The sequence below is a fragment of the Callospermophilus lateralis genome, chromosome 14, assembly GCF_048772815.1.
Source record: "Callospermophilus lateralis isolate mCalLat2 chromosome 14, mCalLat2.hap1, whole genome shotgun sequence".
NCBI classification, from domain to species: Eukaryota; Metazoa; Chordata; class Mammalia; order Rodentia; family Sciuridae; genus Callospermophilus; species Callospermophilus lateralis.
Window position 1 is genome coordinate 71378073 of NC_135318.1, and position 22397 is coordinate 71400469.

Here is a 22397-nt window from a genome sequence, read left to right on the forward strand (position 1 = left end):
TTTTAAAACTTATCATCACTTTTGCATTTAATATTCAAAAATCACAAAATGCTACACTTATTTCTGTTTGTTAATATTAGGCAAATGTAAATGGATGTTGGTTCCTGGTCTGCACAAAAACAACCCTCTTTTTGTTTTAGCTCTTTCATATAAGCTTCTTCTCTAGCACAAAGTTACTACAGACTCTTTAGAATGATCATTTTAGAAAATGTGGCTTTGTGCTATAAGTTGATGTTTCACCATAAGAGATTAAATATTTAGCAAATTTCTTTCCTCAGAGGAACTAATTGATAAAACAAACTCCAGTATTTCCACTTACAAGTTTCAAGGTACAAGTATCATGAGTGACAGAGCATAGGGTATCCTGACCCTCTTTTCTTTAGATTCAGAGTGACTGATGAGATAGCCTATACATGACATTTAAGAATGAGCACTTTGAAAGGATTAAAGTAAGTGTTCCCAATAGACTGGGTGCCTTTTTTTTTTTTAATTATAAATTCATTAAGAGCACACTTGTATCTCTGAAAAGTGAAGTTGAAGAAGGAAACTAGCATTTATTAGGTGCCAACCATTGTATCAAACCATATACTTTATTTAGCATACTTTACACCTGGTATTTGCTAATTCCTCCTCCAAGCTTTCTGTAAGATAGGTCTTATTATCCTACATTTACAAATTAAAAAACTGAAGCTGGAGAAGATGGAACTGGCAAATCTATTTCCAAATCTGTTGTTGTTCTACACATCACATTAAATAATCCTGTGTCAAGATCATGCTTTAATGTCTTCAATTTGAATTTATGGATTCAGAGAGTAACAAAACTACTCCAGAGCTATGTTTTATAATCTTTTATTACATAAAAGATATTTCTAAAAGATATTCTAATGGGCTAGGGATGTGGCTCAAGCCACACTCGCCTGGCATGCGCGGGCGCTGGGATCCTCAGCACCACATAAAAAAAAATAATAATAAAATAAAGATGTTGTGTCCACCGAAAACTAAAAAATAAATATTAAAAAATTCTCTCTCTTTCTCTCTCTTTAAAAAAAAAAAAGATATTCTAAGGCTTTGAAGAAATATTATAAAAATGAGAAACTGGCTTGGCTTTTCGCTAAAAAGACTAAAATTATTCTAAAATGTAAAACTTGTAAGCATTTTTATTTTTTGAAGTGGGAGACATTGTGGTGTGGCAAAAAGAGATGACTTAGGGCTAACTCAGCCCTCCCCAACCTTGACTTTATGCCCCCAAAGGCTATAACCAACTTTTAGCTGAGAGGTACCTCAGAGGGTTGCCTTAGGAACAAAATAATGAATGGCAAAGAATTTCACAACTACAAAGCACTGAAAATAATTACAATAATAACAAAAGTTCTAATATAAGGAACCATTTCTTCACAGTTGCAAAATAGTGACATTTTCAGGGAGAAGAGCTCTCCCCAGGAGCCACACATCAAAGGATGGTTGTTTGCAACCTAAAAATCAAATCTCGGACTAGGAAACTTGAAAAAATACACAAAAGCTTCACACTTAGGCAAATTAAACTTTTTAATAAAATGATATTAAAACCTCATAAATAATCAAATAAATAATTATTACTCTATTCATTCAATAAAGAGACTACATTCCAATAAAATGATTTTAGCAAAAATCTCTCACCAACACACAAAGATTGCCCCAATCCAACTTGTGTTGTTTGGTGAACTGCTTCATAAGTCAAGGTGCCAGATCTGGACACAATACCTTAAAGTAAAAGAATTCAAAGATATTAGATTGCATTTATGTAATAGATTATTATGTGGTAAACTACATTAAATATATTCTGAATTCATCCCATGATTTGCCATCCAAATCAATTCCTTCAAATGACACGGTGAGAAGAAAAGGGAAGTTATTAATATTAGATGAATAAAGTACATTATTAAGGTTATTTTATGGTTAAAAAGCAATGCAAGAAAATCTTCTGAGAATCTTTATGAAGGAGATAATAATATCAATATAAACTTGGCAGACACAATTCTGCTTTGGATGGTAGAACATAACAGATTGACTTCAGGAACCCCAACCATTAAACCATCAAAACCAGGATGAGTCATATTCAGCAAGGCTATCTACCTTCCCCACACTATTTTCTGAAGAGTTTTCCAACAATACATAAGCAATATCCCTCTGAATTCATCAAGTCTCCTTTATCCGCAATTTCCCTTATACAATAGTCTTCTCTTATAGTTCATAATGCATGATTGAGTTTCTGCAAAGGTAATTTATCCCCATGCCACAATCTGTACAATACATTAGAACAAAAGATACATAATAGGTGTATCTCTAATTTGAAGAGGTTGAAAAGTATGAATAAATAACTTTAATTGTTGAACATATTAAATTTAATTTTAAAAAAACACAAAACTTTATATGGGCTAAGATCAGAGAATTGGCTCTGGAGTATAACTATAGCATGTCTATGGTTTTCCTTTTTTAAACTTCAGCTATGGAGCACATTTTTAAGAACTCAAAAGACCTTTGCTAACATTATGATGCCCAAGCAGATTATTGCCAGATTGAGACAAAAACGATAATAACCATAAGCTTCCTTAGATTCAATGCAGCATATTCACATTTGTAAGAAAAGTGTTGTGTCATTGTTGTTGTATATTCGGGGGGTACAAAGTGTGTGATTGGTGATAAATACACATTTTCCCACTATAAATTTAGGTATACGTAACTTTAGATTCTTTGCATCAGTCAGTCGAATGAGAGAAAGGCATGCAAGTATCTTGGTCACTGCTAGACAGTACCTGACAGCACATGTAGTTCTTTCAGATGAATTCTACCAGACAGTGACAGCTAGGTCTCTCCCTGAAAATGCCTCACTTCATGTGGAACTCTTCTCTAACACAATCTAGCACAGGCCTTGCCTCCCTTCCCAGACTTGATTCCCTTTATTTCCCTACTCTGTAAGAGTATTAGGTTATTTCTCACTTCATGCTTTTGTATCTTTCCATATTTGTTCTATTTAAAATGGAACATTTGACCATCTCATAAAAATTCTCACTATCTTTCAAGGCCCACATCAAAATCTTAAATGTTATTTTCTCTTAGAAGTCTTTCCTGATCATCCCAAACAGATGGAATAAAATCTCTTTCTCTAAATCTCCTCAGTATTTATATATTTCCTGTCACCCTTAATACTGGGAGATAAGGACAAAATGTTATGTTTTATCTATCACAAAGAAACCATAAGCATTTTTTTTGTGTGTGTAGAAACAATTTCTTCCACTGAATGGTTTACTATTATCCCCAATGTTAGTATAATGCACTGTAAGAGGGCACACACCACAATCAACTCCTTCCTCTTGAGATCAAGGTTGGTACTATTGCCAAATATTGAGAATAGAGGCAGGATTATGAAAAGAATAATGAATGTCCTACAGTGATCTACAGGTAGCTATTTTTTCCCCTAGTGTCATAGCAAATGCTATGAAGTATTAACAGTACCCATTCAAAAAAGCAGACCAAAGAATATAAAGAATATTCAAACATGTATTAGGATAAGACATCAGTGACTATATGGATCAGGCCCCAGTGGAGTTCAGATGGCCTATGGAGTTTCCTGTAATGTCCCTAAGCAAAGCTATCAAGTTTACTATTGGCAGAAGGACTGACAGCTCTAAGAAACATTAGTAATAAACAAAAATCATGACCTTTAACCCAATTCTGCAAACTATGCCATCAACATTTACCTACTATCATGATTATTATTTAGTTTTAAGAGCCTTGGTATATAGACAGAGAACACTGTAATCATCCATTATTGTAGAGAAACAGTGTATCTTAGTGACAGTTATGAAGAGTCTAAAAACAGTCATAATGAACCTAACTTTGAAATATTAGTTTGGCCATTTCCTTAAAGAGCTAACCAACCAGCAGGACAATTTTCCCAAAGCATTTTGAAAAAGTTCGTGATATCTAAGAGAGTAAAGTAATTTTCAGGATCTTGGAAGACTAAGGGTAAAAAATATTCACAACACATATATCTGACAAAGGATTTATATCCAAAATATTTATAAAGCCCCTCATAATCAACAATAAAAAGACAACCCCTAAAATATAACAGGCAATAAACTTGAAGTGATATTTTGCAAAAGAAGATACACGCATCCTCTAAAGCATAAGAAAAGATGCTTTACATGATTAATCATGAGGGACGCTAAAATTAAAAACACAAAGAGATTCCATTTCATTGCCCACAGAATGCCAATAGAATGAAATTTAAAAAGGCCAATAACACTAAATGTGAACATGCAAACAACTGGAACTATCATGCATTAGTTGTAAAAATATAAAATGATATAGCCAGTTAGTTCACTGAACTATTTGGTAATTTCTTAAAGAGTTGAATATACTTAACCCTCTGATTCAGCAATTCCATTCTTTGATATTTTGCTTAAGAGAAATGAAAATGTGTCCATAAAAAAAGCCTACAGACAGATGTTAGCTTTATTCATAAAGCTTAAAACTAGGAACAACTCAGATGTTCATTACAAGAGATCAGATAAACAGCAGTAAAACTACAAATAGAATACTATTATATAATCAACTACTGACATGTAAACATATGAAAGAGTCCACAGACTGTTTTACAGGAAAAGAATCTTTAAAAACTCCAAAATCTTTACTGATTCTATAGAATTATAACCGCTTCTCAAATAAATTAATTACATTTGGGATATAGAATTGAGTCACTATAAAACTTCTTTGGTAAATTCTACTAAATTAAATTAATCAATAGAATAAATTTGATTTTCAGAGTCACAAATTCTCTGAGTTTTGAGCGTTTGGAGCACAGAGTTTTTTGTTTGTTTGTTTGTTTTAAATCTACAATTAAGTAACAAACTAACTCACCAATTCTTCCTTTCTTGTGAATATGGCCAGGCATGATGCCAATCTTGCATTCTCCAGGCTGAAAGAAAATAAATCACTGTCTCAGAAAAGTTAAAAAAAAAAGAAAAAACTGTAAATCATAGATCATATACATAAGTACCCTTAGACTGGTTCAAAGCTGTTTAGCTTTGTGAGAGGCTAAATCTGAGCTTCTTTTTTATTTTTTTTGCACTCACATTGATGACTCCAGGGCAGTTTGGCCCAATTAGCCTTGTCTTTCCCTGACGCAGCAGTTTGTGCTTGACCCGTACCATGTCCTGTTGTGGGATACCTTCAGTAATGCACACAACCAAGGGTATTTCTGCCTCAACAGCTTCATCAATGGCCGCAGCAGCAAAAGGAGGAGGGACATAAATGACAGAAGCTGTTGCTCCTGTCTGTTCTTTGGCCTGAAACATTAACCATAAAGCACTTCATGATTGGTTAAGTCATAAACATTATATAAATTCAATACTATGATTTTATTGATGTCTAGGAGTCAGGAAACAATGCCACCAGGAGACAACACAGGTTGCCCTAATTCCTGCCATCCTCCAGTTCACAGTGTCAGAAAATAGCACAATCAAAGCCTCTTCTCTAACTCCTTTGAATGCCACTGTGGATTGAAAGGTTCTGTGACATCTCATTCCTTCAAATGATGGCATGTCAGTAGACCCAAAAGCACTGCTTGTCTTGCATTTGTGTCCCCTCATTCCTGTTTATTCCAGACTTATCATGATTAAGAAATTATACTATTCATTAACAAAGCCCCTGTACTTCTCCAGAAGGACTAGTGAGCTCCAAATGTTCAAAACTCAGCTCACAGATACCTGTTTAAAAATATATTATATTCAGAAGAGAGATCAGTGGAGTAGAGGGAAGGAATCAAAGGGGAGGAAAGAGGGACAGGAAAAGGGAGGAACTGTGGAATGAATCTGACCAAATTTTCCTACATACATATATAAATTTTCCTACATATATATATATATATAAATTTCACCTTTATGTATATTCATAATGTGCTAATTTTATGTATATTCATAATATGCTAATTTTAAAAGACTATAAATAAATAGAAGGAAGATCAGCAGAGTACAGGAAAGAAAGTGAGAAGAAGGAAAGGGGAAGTACTAGGGATTAAATTGAAGCAAATTATAGTCCATGTTTGAATGTCAAAATGAACCTCAACATTATGTGTAACTGTAGTGAACTAATAAAAGCAGAAAAAAATATACACTCAGTAAATATTCACAAAAAGAATGAAGTTTTCTTACCTTTTCTACTATGAATGCATATTTATTAGAAATATACCAATTACACAAAAATGCACATTGCAGTTTTAACACTGTCATCTTTCACGATGCAAAGCACTTGGAGGCCACCAATTTGACCACCATTATTCTCTCTGTGGACATGAGCCTGGTCTATACATTTGGTCTTTACATAGTATCTACATATATCAATGCAAAGGTATCCTTCTACCCACTTCTCTGTGCAGCTAAGTCTTCTACTGTAATAGAAGCTCCCTGAAGATAGAGACTGTTGAAGATTTCCCTCTAAGAGTAGCAGGACTGCATCACAATCCTGAATCTTAGTATCACCATTTTACAAATCAAGATAGATGCTGAGGCCAAGATATATTAAAGAACCGTTCAAGGTCACATAAGGAAACAGCAGAGATAAGATTTAATCCTGGGTATACCTGATCCCAAAGTATCCACTCAGGTCTATTATAGCAGGAATCTCCACATAAATGATAAAACTGTTGCTGAATCAAAATGGAAATCAAAGAATTTTGTAAGGCTGTGCCATGTGATGTATATGAGTACTAAGCTAAAGAACATACCAGTTCAACTAGAAGAAGGGACAGAAGTAAAAGACAATATCTTCAAGAATCATCCCTGAATAATTCCTCACATTTCCAGATATCAAAGAGCTTTCTCTACTACATTCCTAATAAAGACTTTCTTGACTATGACAGAAGAAAAACTACCAAGGATGTTGATAGATCATCTACAAATAATGCCAGTTTTATAAATAATTTTTTAAAAACTCTGTTCAAGATGTTGATGGAGTGGGTGAACAAAAGTAAAGAAATATGAACTAGGTTGGAACCAAAAAGAAGTCAGATCATGGGCATAACTTTATTGAAAAATGATAGTTCTCAACTCTAAGAGTTATAAATACTGCCAGAAGTTAGACAGTGACAAGTACTATGTGATGGGAAATCAGACTGGATAAAAAGTATCATTCCTACTCATGCAGAAAATTCTTTCTAAGAACTGAACAGGTAAGAAATAAACAACATCTGTCAAAGAATTTACAGAACATTCCAAATGCCACATCTACTTGTGTCACTATGAATAACAAATAAATTGCTTAGCAACAAAACTTTCTTTTTTTAAAAAAAGCCCATGACAAAAGAAAAGTCTGTCTCAAAGAATTCTGACAAACCATCTCCTCTCTCTGTTTTGAGGTTATAGTCAGCCACAATAGAATTTAAAAGGAAAAAAAAATTTTTAATTTGAAGAAAAAAAAATCTATATAATTCCTTTACAGAATATGATTTCTAATATTTTATTTTATTTTTTTAAATTTAAATACAGCACACTTGAATACATACACATAATACAGTCTATATTCTAGCTTAAAGTAAAACGAAAAATTTCAATTTGAAGGATACTTGCTTTTTTCTGCATTTTAGGATTAAGAGTATCTTCTATTCAGCCAGTATTTAGATCTAAGAGATTAGGTCTGTAAATCTGTACTTTAAAAAAAGCAATACCTTAAGATATACCTTTAAATTTTGCTAAGAAGAGGAGAGGAATACAGTTAGGATTGATCTATATGCCAATCCTAAGTATTGTTATTCCCTATAATTATTTTTATTAAATAACCCAAGAATTTGTACTATGGTTTCTTTTAAAAAACTGTAATTTTTATATAAATTCAGATAAAAGTAGAGACTAGAAGACACACTGAGCTTAAATTAGTCCTCTAAAGCAGCAAAATCTGAGCTGTGGAAAACATTATAATATTAACTTAAGTTAGCTTTATCTACACTTTATAATAAGCACATATTAGTTTTATAACAAAGACCTAAAGGTTAATTTAATTCATTACTAAGAAATCAGCGATTTAGAGAAGTAGGACCCTGTGATTTGCCAATCTGACTTTATAATTCAGTTTCTTTTACTCTGAGCCTGTGAGACTACTTGTAAGACCCTTAGCCTCTTCACATTAGTACCATCCTTGGCTTTAAAACAGGGATGAAAACTACAGGTTCCTCAGGGGATTGTGATGAGGCCTGAATTGGGCATTGTGCATGAAGTACCCAGAGGTACTGCTGACATTTATACTACTATCATCCTAGAAGAAAAATAAGAAAAGACTAACAAGCCAGATGGAAGCCAGGCCACGATGCTTTTTTCCCTGAATAGATGATGCATGTCTATAAGCCAAAATGACATCTTGGTTTTTTACCACAATTCAAATTTCTTCATGTTACTGAGTATTCAAATAGCAAATGACCATCCCAAAAGGGACACAATTAAGATCTCTGTCTATTCCCCTGCTTTTCTTTTCTTGCCAAACTCATGTACCATTAATTACCTCCTTCACAGTATTAAAGACAGGTAAGCCCAGATGTGTCTTCCCTCCTTTCCCTGGAGTGGTTCCTCCAACAAGTTTGGTGCCATAGTCCAATGCCTGCTGGCTATGAAAGGTGCCCTGAGGAGAAAAAGCAAAAGATACATGAAGAGGCAGACCAAGAAGCCTATAGAGAAGCAAAGGCAATCTTAGCAACTTAGGAAAAGAAAAATAAACAAGTTAACTATTCTCAGGTAATAACACATATCCATATTCCAGCTTTGCACTTCGGAGCAAAACAGGTGTCAGTGAAGCCAAAATAGCTATTAAAACGGTCTTTTTGAAATTCGGTTTTCAAATTTGGCTGATCATCACAAACAACCTGTTATTTACTTAAAAGATGATCTCCTTTTCATTGTTCCTCAACAACTCATGTCCTCGAATACTTCTTTATCCAATTTAAAATCCATAGTTGATCAGTACATTCACATAAAAACCCTGGCTCGCTCACACTTCAATTTACACATATGACAAGATGACAACTTGGTTAAATCCAAGTTTCCATCTACTCTAAGAATGCACATGTGCCACCAAACAATGGTTAGAGAAAAACAAATCCATTCTCAAGTTTCTCAATTTAAGTTAATAATCAGTCTTTAACAGTGTACACCCATCATTCTTTATTTCCCTATCCATTCACTTTCCCTCCTCAACCAAAGCATTAGTAGTAGTAGCAGCAGTATTTTGTACCAGGAATTGAACCTAGGAGTGCTTAACCACTAAGCCATATCTCCAGTCCTTTTTATTTTTTATTTGAGATAGGGTCTTGCTAAGATGCTTAGGGCCTCGCTAAGTTGTTGAGCTAACTTTAAACTTGCAATCCTGCTGATTTAGTCTTTTGAGCTGCCAATCACAGCATTATTGATATTTTGGACATAATGATTCTTTGTCATGGGAGATCATCCTGCACTTTGTAAGATATTTACCAACATTCCTAGTCTTTTCCCATTGGGTGCCAGTATACCCTCCCTGCAAACCTGTCCAGTTGAAACAACAAAAATGGCTCCAGGGATTGCAAGATTCATTTCACTTGACTTCTGGGGCTCACTTTCCCCGGTTTTCTTCTTTTCTTTTTCTTTCCTTAGCCTTCTCTTTTTCATCTAAATGTGTGCCTTTGGTGATATCATCTCTTATCAGGGATGTATAGTGACTCCGACCACTCCACAACCTTATATACCTAACCAAGACCTTTGTCTTAAATTCCATACTTACATTGTCAATTGCCAACCTAACATCTCCACATCTCAAATTTAACATGCAGCAAATTGAGTTCCTGATCACTCCCCTTCTCAATATACCCTATCTCAGTTAATAACAACTTCATACAAATGTTCAGACCAAAGTTGCTGAAGTTATCCTACATTCTTCTCTTTCTTATATCACATATTATATACATTAGTAATCTTACTGTTCCACTTTCAAAACATAATCAACAACTTCTCCCCCGTCTAGTGCTAGCTACCACCTATGTTTGTAAATATAGCAGTGTGACACTGCTGCAACTCTTACTATATTTCTACAAAAGTACTGATCCACATTAGATAGAAATTAAAAATGACCACCTAAACCGATCTTTTACTCCAGATAGTTTTGAGAAGCACTGTCCTAGACTACACTACTAGGTAAATTCAAATCACCTTAACTCAACAGATCATTACCTTGTCCCCTATGAATCTGTTCTTCATAGCAACCAAAGTGATCCTGTTAAAATGTAAGGAAGACCATATAACTCCTCTGTTCAAACCCTTCAGTCTTTTCTCATTTCATTCATAGTATAAGCCAAACTCTTATACTGGTTTACAAGTTAATATACAACCTGTCTCCCACAGGAGACAGAACCTCTTATCTGAATGCCCTCATTTACTGTTCTCCCATTGCTTACTTCAGCCACACTGCCCTTATAGCTTACACATGGCAGGCTATGTCTGCCTAATGATCTTGCTATGCTCTCTCCATGGAATACATTTCCTTACCTATCCAACCAGTTCACTTTTACATCTCCTTTAGATCTTGCTATCCCTGAAATCAAACTATCCCTGACCACTTGCTGTAAAAATCTCCTTCTCCCCCATTCCAACCACAACTCCACATACACTTTCCTTTCTCTGGTTTGTTTTGTCCATAACAATTAATACTTTCTAACAGACCACAAAATTCACTCATGGATTTCATTGATGAATTTCTCTCAACCATAACTTAAATTCCATAAAAAAAAATTTCTATTTTGTTCACTGAAACAAGGCACTTAAATTACATACAGCAGGTACTCAATAGTTATTGAAAACTAAATGAGTCTGTCTGGTCATTCTACAGGGACCTAAAAATGCTGAGCCAACTATTCAAGTTCTTAATTATTTAAGAAATAAAACTTAAACAAAGTGACAGAGTCTTAGAAAGAACAACAGGCCAGTGTTCTTTCTCTTAAAACAATGCTATTCAAAGTATGATGTGCAGACTCTGCTAGTATGCAAGGAAGCAAAACAAAAGAAAAAGAAAATGATCCAAGGAAGGAAGGGAGGGAAAGAGAAAATTAAAAATCTAATAAAAATCTAGGCAAGGTGATGCACAATTGTAATCCCAGCAACTAGAAAGGCTGAAGCAAGAGGATCCCAAGTTAGAGGGCAGCCTCAGAAACTTAGTGAGACTCTAAGCAAATTGGTGAGATGCTGTTTCAAAACAAAAAATTAAAAAAGGATTGAGGATATAGCTCAGTTGTAAAGCGCCCCTGCATTCAATCCCCAGTATAAAATAAATAAATAAATAAAAATTTTTTAAAAAATAAAACAGAAAATGTTTTTAAGGGTTGGAGCTGTGGCTCAGTGGTAGAGTGCTTGCCTAGTACGCATGAGACACTAGGTTGAATTCTCAGTACTGCATATAAATAAATAAAATAAAGGTACATCAACTAAAAAAAATTTTTTAAAAAAGAAAATGTTTGTAAACATAGCAGTGTGACACTGCTGCAACTCTTACTATATTTTTACAAAAGTACTGATCCACATTAGATAGAAATTAAAAACGACCACCTAAACCGATCTTTTACTTCAGATAGTTTTGAGAAGCACTGTCCTAGACTACACTACTAGGTAAATTCAAATTTTCCAAAATTTTAGGCCTAAAAATGGTGCTAAACAGAGAGCATATCCATTTAATATGTAACGTACTTTCCTTAATTTTCCATTAACAGCATCCAGTGTACAGTTAAGAATAGGAGTTATTTTGCTCATAAAAGCTAGAGAAATCAGATGGTACCCATTAGAAATGTGCACTGCACAGTCCAACTTATTTATAGAATCTACTCCATAAAACAAACAATACTCCTTCATATATGGAACAGTGTGTGTACTAAAGAAAGAACTAAAGAGAATTGAAGACTTCCTTTTCCAGTAGAGGTAAGCTCTAACTTTTACACCTTATTATAACCTCTATAATAATAGAATTTCAATCAACAAATCTAACTGGCAATTAAGGCTCTTCACCTTAAAAACCCCAAACTAGGAAAGTGAATGAGAAACATTTGATTGCAGGTAACTGAAAGATAATGAAAATGACCTTAGTTTTAAATATTTAGGTAAATCATTACCTACTTAAGAAAGTAAAGATGTTTCCAAATAGTGCTTATACCATAGGAAATGTTCTTACCAAAAAAGCTCAGAGGTCAAAATGGCATAAGATCACACAAAGTTTAGCAAATAGAAAAACAAAATATGTATTATTAACTTAAGTGAGAAATTTGTGTTTATCAAGCATTTGATTATATGCTAATAATATATTGAGAGATAAAATATATATGCAAAAATAGACTGAATGTAATTTAGAAGAGAATGACAAATTAAAATCAAATCATGAGCATCTACTTCCCTTAGAATGTATATGTAGAAGTGATACTCAGAAAATGTCTGGCTATTTAGATATCACCCTCTAGATAAGGGTTGACAAACTATGGTCTGTGGGATTTGTCCTGCCATCTGGCTTTACAAATTAAGTTTAATTGGAATTCAGCTATACCCATACACAGTTCTGTAATATAAACTCTGTAAAATACAAATAATATAGGTATAAATGTTTGTATTTTTAAGAAAAACATCTGGAAGAACACAGACCAACTTATTTACAGAAGGAATTCTTGGTGAGTAGAACCATAAGAAAGGAGAAGAAGAGATTCTTATGTTGTATTTCATTACAGAATCACATCACAGATTTATTTAAATTCATGATATAAGCAGGGAAGAGGGAGAGAGTCTAAATATAAGTGGCAAACAAATTAAAATACTTTAAGCAATTCTGCCTACTGACTTCTTTGATGAAAGTTTGTGCCAGAGAGATTATAACATGGGAAAAAGTCAATGTGCTTGTTCCTCTGCCTGTTTCTAAAAGGCTCCCTGGGTTTATGTACTTCTTCACACTGAATGTGGATTTCATGTTTAAAAATGAATATTTCTGTGTACAAAGACCTAGACACAAGTAACCTATTTTATCTTGTTTAAGACCTAGTCACAAGCAATCTACAGTGACCTCTCTCAACACTGGAGGAATAGGGTGTTGAGTCTCCAACATAGCCTATTTCTATGCATTTTCAAGGAAGTTTAAACACAGTTTTCATCTTACAGGCTAACTATGGCACCTCTTCCTAAGATACAATCCCATTTCTGCACAACAAATTTTTCTGCATCAATCATATATTATTACAGGTAGAAAATAGCAGCCAGTGCACACTGTAATTTCAGGAACTCAGGTGGTTAAGGCAGGAGGATCACAAGTTTGAGGCTAACCTCAGCAACTTAGAGAGACCTGTCTCAAAAATAAAAGAATTGGAGATATAGCTCAGTGGTAAAGTGCTCCTAGGTTCTATTCCTTATAACAACAACAACAACAAAAAAAAAACCACCACCACACACACACACACAAAACAAAAACTTGTTGAGTGAATCAATTTTAAATAAAGTAGAAAGTAGCAAAATTATTTGATATTTTTGAATCTACACTTTAAATAAAAATCTACACACACATACCTGCTTACCAGTGAAACCCTGGCAAATGACCTTCGTATTTTTATCAATATAGAGATGTTTCCGGGAAGCTGTATAGGAACAATGCCGAATTGCATTCTGTTGCACTGAGAAGTAAAGAAAATATGACATATTAGAATTTTTCCAAACTTTTGAACAATGAATTTAACTTGGTCACACATACACACAAAATCTCTAATGCAAGAGCTGTACTGTCATTATGGTAAAGTTAAATGTCACTTTTAAAATGAGACACACAGACCACATAAATAAATTATAAAAACAAACAAAAAAGGCCCTACTCTATTCTCCAGGATCTTCTCTTTATCGAGAAAAAGCTACAATCTTGAAAAAGAAATTAAAAAAGAAAAGATGAAGTTTCTCATTTTCAAACTGAGGTTCAAAGACTATGACTCAAATTAAACCCAGGGACTGAAACTAGTAATTATCCCCACTAATAATGTTTACAAAATAGTCACAAGCTCTCACTAGACCTAACTTTTAAAAGTCTAATACCTATAAATAATAAGCTAAGAGGCAAATTTTGTCACAAACTATGAATAAGAACTACTCTAATGTTCATTCCCCAATAACAATATATTAAATGTAAAGGTGTAGAATAAAGTTTGTCTAAAATATAATCCAAAATCACCTAAATTGATCTTTTCTGGTGAAAAATTCAATAACCCACTATAGAAGAAACAGGGAAAATAAAATAAATAGAAAAGTAGATGAGAGAAGAAACTTGTTTAAAAAGGAAAAAAAAAGTACGTAATTTTCAGCATCCTACCTCAAGGACAACTTACTACAACAACTCCTCCCACTTCAAAAATCAGTAGGAAAAGGCACACGTTACTTTAAATTTGTGGGCTACCTCTAAACCTCCACTAGAACCACCAACCCACCACTCAAGGGCTACTTTCAAAGTAGCCAAGCCTTCTATCTACTGCTGAGTAGCCCAAGAAAGCTAGCTCCAGAACAAAAAATATCTTATCATATTTTTCTCCAGGACCCACCCAATGCTTTCTGCTTTGAATCACTATAAATGGCTACCTCATGCCTCCTAAATCTTTAGACTTCAGGTGCCACAACTAAAAGAACATTGATATGTGCTTCCAGCAGAGGTACCTGAAGTCCCCACACCTGTAGGGTACAGAAAAACCCAGCTTTCACTCTTACCATCCAGAAGAGGAATGTTTCTGTGTGCACACAGAACTACTAGGTAACAGCTTTATTCTTAGACTAGACTACGCTGCAGGGGTTGAGGAGCGGGTGTCGGGGGTGTGGGGTGGAGGGCATGGGGGGGGGGTCAAGAACTGGCACAATGGGCACAGCAAGCACCTGACCCTAGGTCACAATAGTATTTATGGCCTAAGAGACCGCCCCCACACATCTGTACACTAGGGCCCACCCAGTCAGTGCTATCAGAGATTATACTTGCCCTAAGCTAGCAGACAAACCAATAAAGGCCATAAACAAGAAACATAACTGATGACAAATGGTATTATCAACATATGATGAGATGTCTAATTTTACTAATAATGAGAAAATAAGCATTTTAAATTAAATATCAGGGCAAGGCCTGAACTTGGCCACCAGTTATATTCTGATGGTCAGGGCTATAGCTGCCACATTCTGGGTCAACTCTAGAGGATAAACTAGCATCACCTTCTCTTCAAATTCTTAGAAACTGGTCAGCCTAACCTTTGTAATATGACCCAGGAGCAGCTGAGAACATTGTCTCAGGAATCAGACAGGCCAGGGCTTGCGTTTAGGCTCTACAGCTCACCAGCAATGTGACCCAGGGCATATCTTTTGATCTCCCTTAGCCTTGGTCTTCCCATCTGTAAATGGAATAACAGCTGCCCACAAGAAGACTGTGATCTTAATATGAGATGATGCCTGTAGATTGAGAATCAAAGTGCCTTGGTACACTCCCCAAATCCTACATGAGCACAAAGGTAAATCTTTTCCTAAAAAGAGAAAAAATATAGTTCATATTTTAAAATCAAATAAGTCCAACCAGAAATGTTCTAAATATGTCCTCACATACACTCTATATACAAATGTTTATGTATAAATATAAATATGTGTAGCACACACAAATATATTTGTAAGTTTTTAATTAGGAAACATTTTTAAGGTGCAGCCTCATGCTAAAAATGGGGATGATAATATATACCACATTGGCCAATGTAAGAATTAAAATGAGTTAATATAGAGAACATGTAAAACAATACCTAGAGTACAGTTAAATGCTATATCACTAATGGCTTATTTTATTATCATTATTTTTTACTGATAAAAAATGAGCAGATAAAACTGTTTTGAAATGTTCATGGTGGCAGGCTATCTGCCATGTGCTAGGGATTCATGAGTAAATTAGACTAGGTAGGGCTCTATCCACCTGGAGTTTCTTGCTGTGTAATAGCTAAATGTTAACAAAGAAATACAAAATTACAAAAAACACAACCTGCAAAAAGGATGCTGAAATAAAGGGACTGAGTAACCTGCAAGAGATGTGCTTTCAACCGGGGTGGTGAATTTATATCAGTTAGGCATAACTGAGTCCTATTTCCCATAGATAGCAACCACTTAAAAGATGTATGGTGGGATTAATATTGCAATCTATGGCTAAACAGATACCATGGCCTTGTATAGACTAGTACCATGCTCCTAACAGGTAACCTGAGATTCTGTTAGTGAAAATACTCCTTCTCTAACTCACAACTTAAACTATGTCTGTGTTACTAATTTATTTATGCATATATTCATGAATTTAACAAATGCATACTTATTAACTGTATCAGCCCATTTTCTTGATAATAAAATACCTGAGGCTAGCTATTTATAAAGAAAAGAGGCTTACTTAGTTTACAGTGGCCAAAACTCCACTCTAAAATTCCTCATTTGTTATGCTTCTGGTAAAGGCTCCCTTGGCTACATCATAATATTGCAGAGAAGCAAGAAGGAAAACAGCCCCATGCAGAAAGGGCTAAGCACACAGGGTTGCTTTGCTTTATAATAATCCATTGTCTCAAGAACTCACTCCAGGAGACTAACATTAATCTATTCTTAGGGTGGTGCCCCCAATGACCTAGCTACCTTCAAATAGCCCTAACCTCTTAAAGGTGCTACCACCTCTCAACATGGCCACACTGGGGAATGAGCATTTGGCCCATGAATGCTTGGGGGATACACTCAAATGTGTATAAATTATAGCATTAACCATATGTATTATGTATATGTAATTTACAGGCTCATGTGGTTCCCACGTATAGTATCCTAAAATACAGCAGCATAATTTAGCTGTCACTTACCCCCAAATCCAAACAACCTACTATTCAAATACAAAATTATATATTCATTGATTGTAAATACCACATTTCATCAAATCTAAAACATCACTGGTTTTCACAAAGCACTATTAACAGTACTAGTAAAAAAGAAAAAATACTGCCAATATTGGTAAGATAACATCAATTACAAGATACATCCTAATTTTAGAAATTTAATAATGTAAAAAAATATGGATCTATAGATTTATATGTGGCAGATCTTACTGTCTCTACATATTTGGAAGTGTTAGTTTGTTAAAGAAATGATAGAGGTTTTGAACTACTAACAGTCTTAAAAATGAATTGAAAAACCTTTCACACTTTTTATGGTGTTAGTTTCTTTTACTCCATGATAGTGATTCAGATGACTCTGGATCTTGAGATAATGGCTTTTCAAAGGTTTCTTATATTTTGTATCTCTTCTGAACATGAATCACCATTTTAAAGTTTTGACATTTGTATCAAAAGAGAAGTTGGGGAAATCTTCAGAACATCAATAACTTAATTCTGCTTTAGACTTGGGAAGTATTTGATTATGTTTGATAAATTCTGTCATGCATGCATTTCCTCTTCTGCCAGCAAAATCAAGGGAACACAGCCTTTTTTATATGAGATAGGTCACTTCTAGAGGACAACCCAAGATTTATTAAAGAAAATACTTCTATATTGAGAGTATATTTAAATATGTATTAATGATGTGTTTATAATTTGTTTCTTTAGTTAAATTTTGGAATTTGTGTATATTGAACCATAAGCTTTGGAAGAGGTATGTAAATTAGGAAAGTTTTATTTCTGGGAAGTTGTGTGGTTCACTATTTGGAGACCTAGGAAGGTATTTCTTGGTAAGAGTAAGGGTTCATCAGCACAAGAAATAAAAACAGTGATTTTTTTTTTTTTCTTAGTGTATAGTTGTTTTACTGGCAATATTTAATGTTAGATTTCTATTTCAGCATATAAGTATATGAACTACAGTATGAATTACATTCCCCAAATTAGATATCTGCTTCAGTAGATTTGTTTGCTGTGAAGATTACTTTTCAAAAGACAAATGTTCATATTGGCTTAACTTTTTGATTTAAATATTTTTGTAAATGATATATTTCTTTTGACTAAACATGGAAAAAGAATGTATTATATTGAAAAGTTTTTTTACAGATTTTGATTGGAGATCATTTTTGCAGAGATGGTATTTTATATGCTCCTAGTATTTAGAAAAGAATTAGTTAAAAGGAATTCATATAGTTTAAATATTGATAAATTAATATCCAAATAATGTACTTGTTTGATTTCTTAATAAGCTAGGGGAGGTGGGGGTGGGAATTATAATGTGTAAATAAGTGGTGATCTCTACATTAATTTTCAAATCTTTAATATATATAATTGCTAAACTGTAACACATTGTTACTTTTATATATATATATATAAAGAAGTATTACTGTTAGTAAAGCTGCTGATGGCTTAAAAAAAAAAGGAACTCATCATGTAAGTATTTTCTGTATGTTATGTTGTGCCAACAGGTTTAACATTAATTTGCTAAAAAACTTAATGATCTTTTTTGATTTAAAAAATTTTCTGTGAAGTAATTTATTTACAGACATGTTCTTCTTCCCTTGTCCTTTTAACCTTTATACACACTACAAAATCAACCAAACTGTTTTTCTAATCTGAAACTGAAATTTAAATCTTAATGATAAAAATTTAAAATTTGTTGGCACATCACACCTTAAAAATATTTTTATTATTTTGTAATTTAATTTCCAAATGTACCATAAGTTTATAATTTAATGTCTTAATTGTAATGCTCCAATAAAAACTACGAACATTAGTTGAATTATAACATGAAGGGATTTTCATCTTGCTCTTTTGCTGTATAAAGAATAATTGTTCTCATGTTGGGGGTAAAAACAACTTTTTTCACTATGTAAATTTTATTGAGGGTTCTTCTGTACTAATAAAGCGATTATTGAAAAAAAATGTGGGTCTAAGATAACAAAATGTCTATCCTCTAGTGAAATAAAATTGTTCCCTTGTACTTAAGAAGATGATTTTCAATATTCTCTATGAAACAAGTTTGAGATGGGAAAATCAAATCACTTTTTCATGGCTACATTACACTTTTTCATCTTTTTTTTTCTTTCTGAAATAAAAGATTTGGTTCATAGAGAAAAATGGGAAAAAAATACTAGAATCAGAAACATTACTGTGAGTACCTCCTTTTCTAAACTACACTTTTAAATGCTCCCCCAATTCAAAAAAACAGACCTATACAATTTGACAAACACATGAAAAGTTAAGTGGTACCTTTGAGCAGGGTTGTGACCTTTTCAACAAACCACTGAGAATACCCCCTCCCCCCAAAAAAATCAAAGCTTCAAAAAAGGAGGCTCAAACTATCACACAGCCCACAAAAGTGGAAAGGACAGACTGCAAGTTCTAGTACTCCTTCTGATACTGCATAGGAAACCTTCTGGATTTATTTTCTCATTTGCCAAACAAAGGTGTGGGACCAGTTGAATTTTAAGGTTCACTTTCTGACATTAAAATATAATTCTGAGACTGAAAAATAATTGCTCTCATTTCCTATTTATTCTAAAAAGACTCAATTTACAGGAACTCCTGACATGTTTAAAAAGACCTGATTTTGTACTTCTTTTTAAAAACTTCACTATTTCAACCTCAAAGTACTATAAAATTTTTAAGCTTTCTTATAGAAGAAATATTTCTCTTTCATCTTATTTTCTCTTTGCACTTCAACTTTCCTTTCTATCATAAGGTATAAAACTGAAGTGGATGGGGGGGTTGGTACAGGAATTTCTAAACATTCTAATTTGCCCCTCCAACAGGGATCTGGAAGGCATCTTGCTTTTTTTTCTTTTAACGAAAATCAATATTGCAACATGTATGACCTTAGCTGTAATGTGCCACCAATTGAAACTTAAGAGAGCAGAGGGAATAAAATTCCCTGGCATCTCTAGTTCTTTTAACCTCAGACTTATGACCATTTAAAAAAAAAAAAAAAAATGAAAGGGGGAAAAAAAAAAGTTTGCCAGGTGATGTTGTGGCTATTTTCCCAGTGGGAATGAAAATAGGCTTAGAAATATGCATACTGACTTAGAGGTTTTTATACAAGAAACACTGCCATTTGTAACCCCACCTCTAATATAGGAGGTATCTTGGTTTAGATCTAAGACCTCCCAGAGCCTTAAAAACAGGTTAATCCCATGATTTAGATGATTCAAGCACTCCAACAACAGAAAGCTAGGTGGGATGGTCTCAATAAGGATTTAGGAAGAAAATTCAGTTCACTGCTGCTAGGGTGGGTTGAGGAACCAGATCTTTTAGACACACTTTCTTTTTTCTCTATGTTCTTTTTCCTGTTAGGACAACAGATCTACTAAAGGGTATGATCTTTCAGACTCTCAGACCAGCAAGACCTCAGGAGAAAAAGACATCCTGTGGGCAAATTCCTTCCCCGGTTTTCCTATCACAGTGGCTGTGCTGCACATCTGGCCTTCTACATCCTAACCCATAACCAATGCAGATTAAGCTGATTTAGGCCTGTATCCAATCTGACCTCATTCTTGGTGCTCACACTCTATTGAGCAGAGAAATTAATGAGTACATCTTTTTGGGGTTTTTTTTTTGTTGTTGTTGTTGTTTTGTTTGTTTTTCCTTTTGCCTAAAACACCCTCCTAAGAATTCCATAAAACTTTTCCAAATAAACCCAACTCTTTCCTACCTGCCAAAGTTATCTAGCCAGACCTTTGTCCTCAGGCACTTTGGTAACTAAGTGTAGCTGTTGAGTACACACTCATTATTGCACACTTTTAGAATACAATCTTCTCAAGAAAAGAATTAAGTTAGAAGCAAGGTGGAAACAAGAAAGTAAGGAAAAACTTTAACTGAATGTCTAGTTTATATGAGGTACTTCATATAAATTCTGCAGTGCACACAAATCGTCCTATGTATTATCATTTCTAAAACACAGTTTTTCCACTTTTTAACATCTTTTAAGTTAAGATGTATCTGATAAGCAATCACTTCACAATTTCAATTAGCAATTGTTTACACTGTTTATAGTAGGCCAAATAATGGTGAACCTTATAAGTGGCAATGCCTCAAATCCATTAAAATATGGTATTATTGGCACGTGGTTTGAAACATTGGTTGAAAAAACTACTAAGAAAAAAACCTAGAGTCATAACACAGACTGTAAAGGGACTAGCCAAACCCTGATGTGACTGATTTTAAAGTTTCTTTCTTCAATCACCCATCCACCAAACACAGAGACTTTGAACCTGACAAGAATTTTCAACAGTCAGCATTACTCAGACTAGCAACCTTGGGTGATAAATTTTCAGGAAGTGAAATGAAGTGTGCACACTGCCGGATGGAGACAGCGCAAATAAGTTGGTTAAAATCCCTGATTTTAACCCAGTTGGTTAAAATCCCTGCATCCCTCAGGATGCAGAAAACGCCTTTCCGCTGACCCTACAATCCACAGAACGAACAATTCGAATTCTTTTCAATTCTCCAATTTCCTACCGACATACTCTTCCCCTACCTCTCAAAATCAGACATTCACTCTCCCAACTGAGTTTATCTAGACCTCTTCACCTTTAGCTCCAAATAGGGCCAGTCTAGACGCCACCTCCAACTCGCCACTTGTCACCATGGAGGCAAAAGCATGATCCCAGGTCTACTAAGCTCCTAGACCCGCATCCTGACTGAGCCACCCAGGTGGCCATCTGGCCCACATAACCAGCAAAACTCCCTCCACCCTAAAAGGGTCCACATGAGGTTCGGGCCCCCAATGGCTTCCTCGCCCAGGCCAAGGTTCCGCCCCGGAGGGACAGCCGTGGCCTGAGCCTGGACGTTATGTTCGGCGGGGCCAGGAAGCACGGAGGTCAGAAAGACAGAGCCCCGGCCCGACTCACGCAGGAAGGCGCGCGTCAGCTGGCGAGCGGCAGCTAGGCCGCTGCTGCCGGAGACCATGGTGGCGGTGGCAGCTGCAGAGGCTAAGCCTGCGGTCATCCCCCAATGACACTCCCAGGACCCCCGGGGACCTGATAGGGGCCGAGGCAGGAAGAGGAGGGTGGCTGTAACAATAGCCTGAAAGAATTTCTCTCAACAGAGGACTCTTCACTGAACATAATGGGTCGCATGTGGAGAATAAAAAGAAGCACACTATATAATATGTAGATAATAATTTGTCTCTTCCCTGAAAGTGAGTTTGGTTTACTTTAACTACAACGGCAATTTAGGGCAAACCCTATGCGAGCCTGGTTGGCGCGGGGCGTTGTGGGAAATGTAGTTTGAAATCCCGATTTGGAAGCTTAAAACGGGAGCGGGCTGGGAGCGCTGCAGAATGCTTCCGGAGTCTAACCCAAGGGCGGAGGACTGACGGAAGGAGTGAAGAAACAAGTGAAATGCAAAGAGTAATGCCGGGTCCTAGGCCAGTCTTCTGCACCTTCATTTCCCTCTT

The 22397-nt window shown here is 35.0% G+C and overlaps 1 protein-coding gene across 1 annotated transcript in view; it reads right to left on the reverse strand.

Annotated features, from left to right (window-relative positions):
• Suclg1 (succinate-CoA ligase GDP/ADP-forming subunit alpha) overlaps positions 1-21961 on the reverse strand; it is a 34660-nt gene extending 12699 nt beyond the window's left edge. Inside the window, exons 1-6 of the mRNA XM_076833984.1 lie at positions 21850-21961; positions 13578-13681; positions 8530-8646; positions 5115-5327; positions 4900-4957; positions 1657-1740 (exon numbers count right to left, since the gene is read on the reverse strand). Coding sequence (XP_076690099.1) covers positions 1657-1740; positions 4900-4957; positions 5115-5327; positions 8530-8646; positions 13578-13681; positions 21850-21946 — 673 coding nt within the window. The 5' untranslated portion in view covers positions 21947-21961. The remainder of the gene's footprint in view (positions 1-1656; positions 1741-4899; positions 4958-5114; positions 5328-8529; positions 8647-13577; positions 13682-21849) is intronic.
• Between the last annotated feature and the right edge of the window lie 436 nt (positions 21962-22397).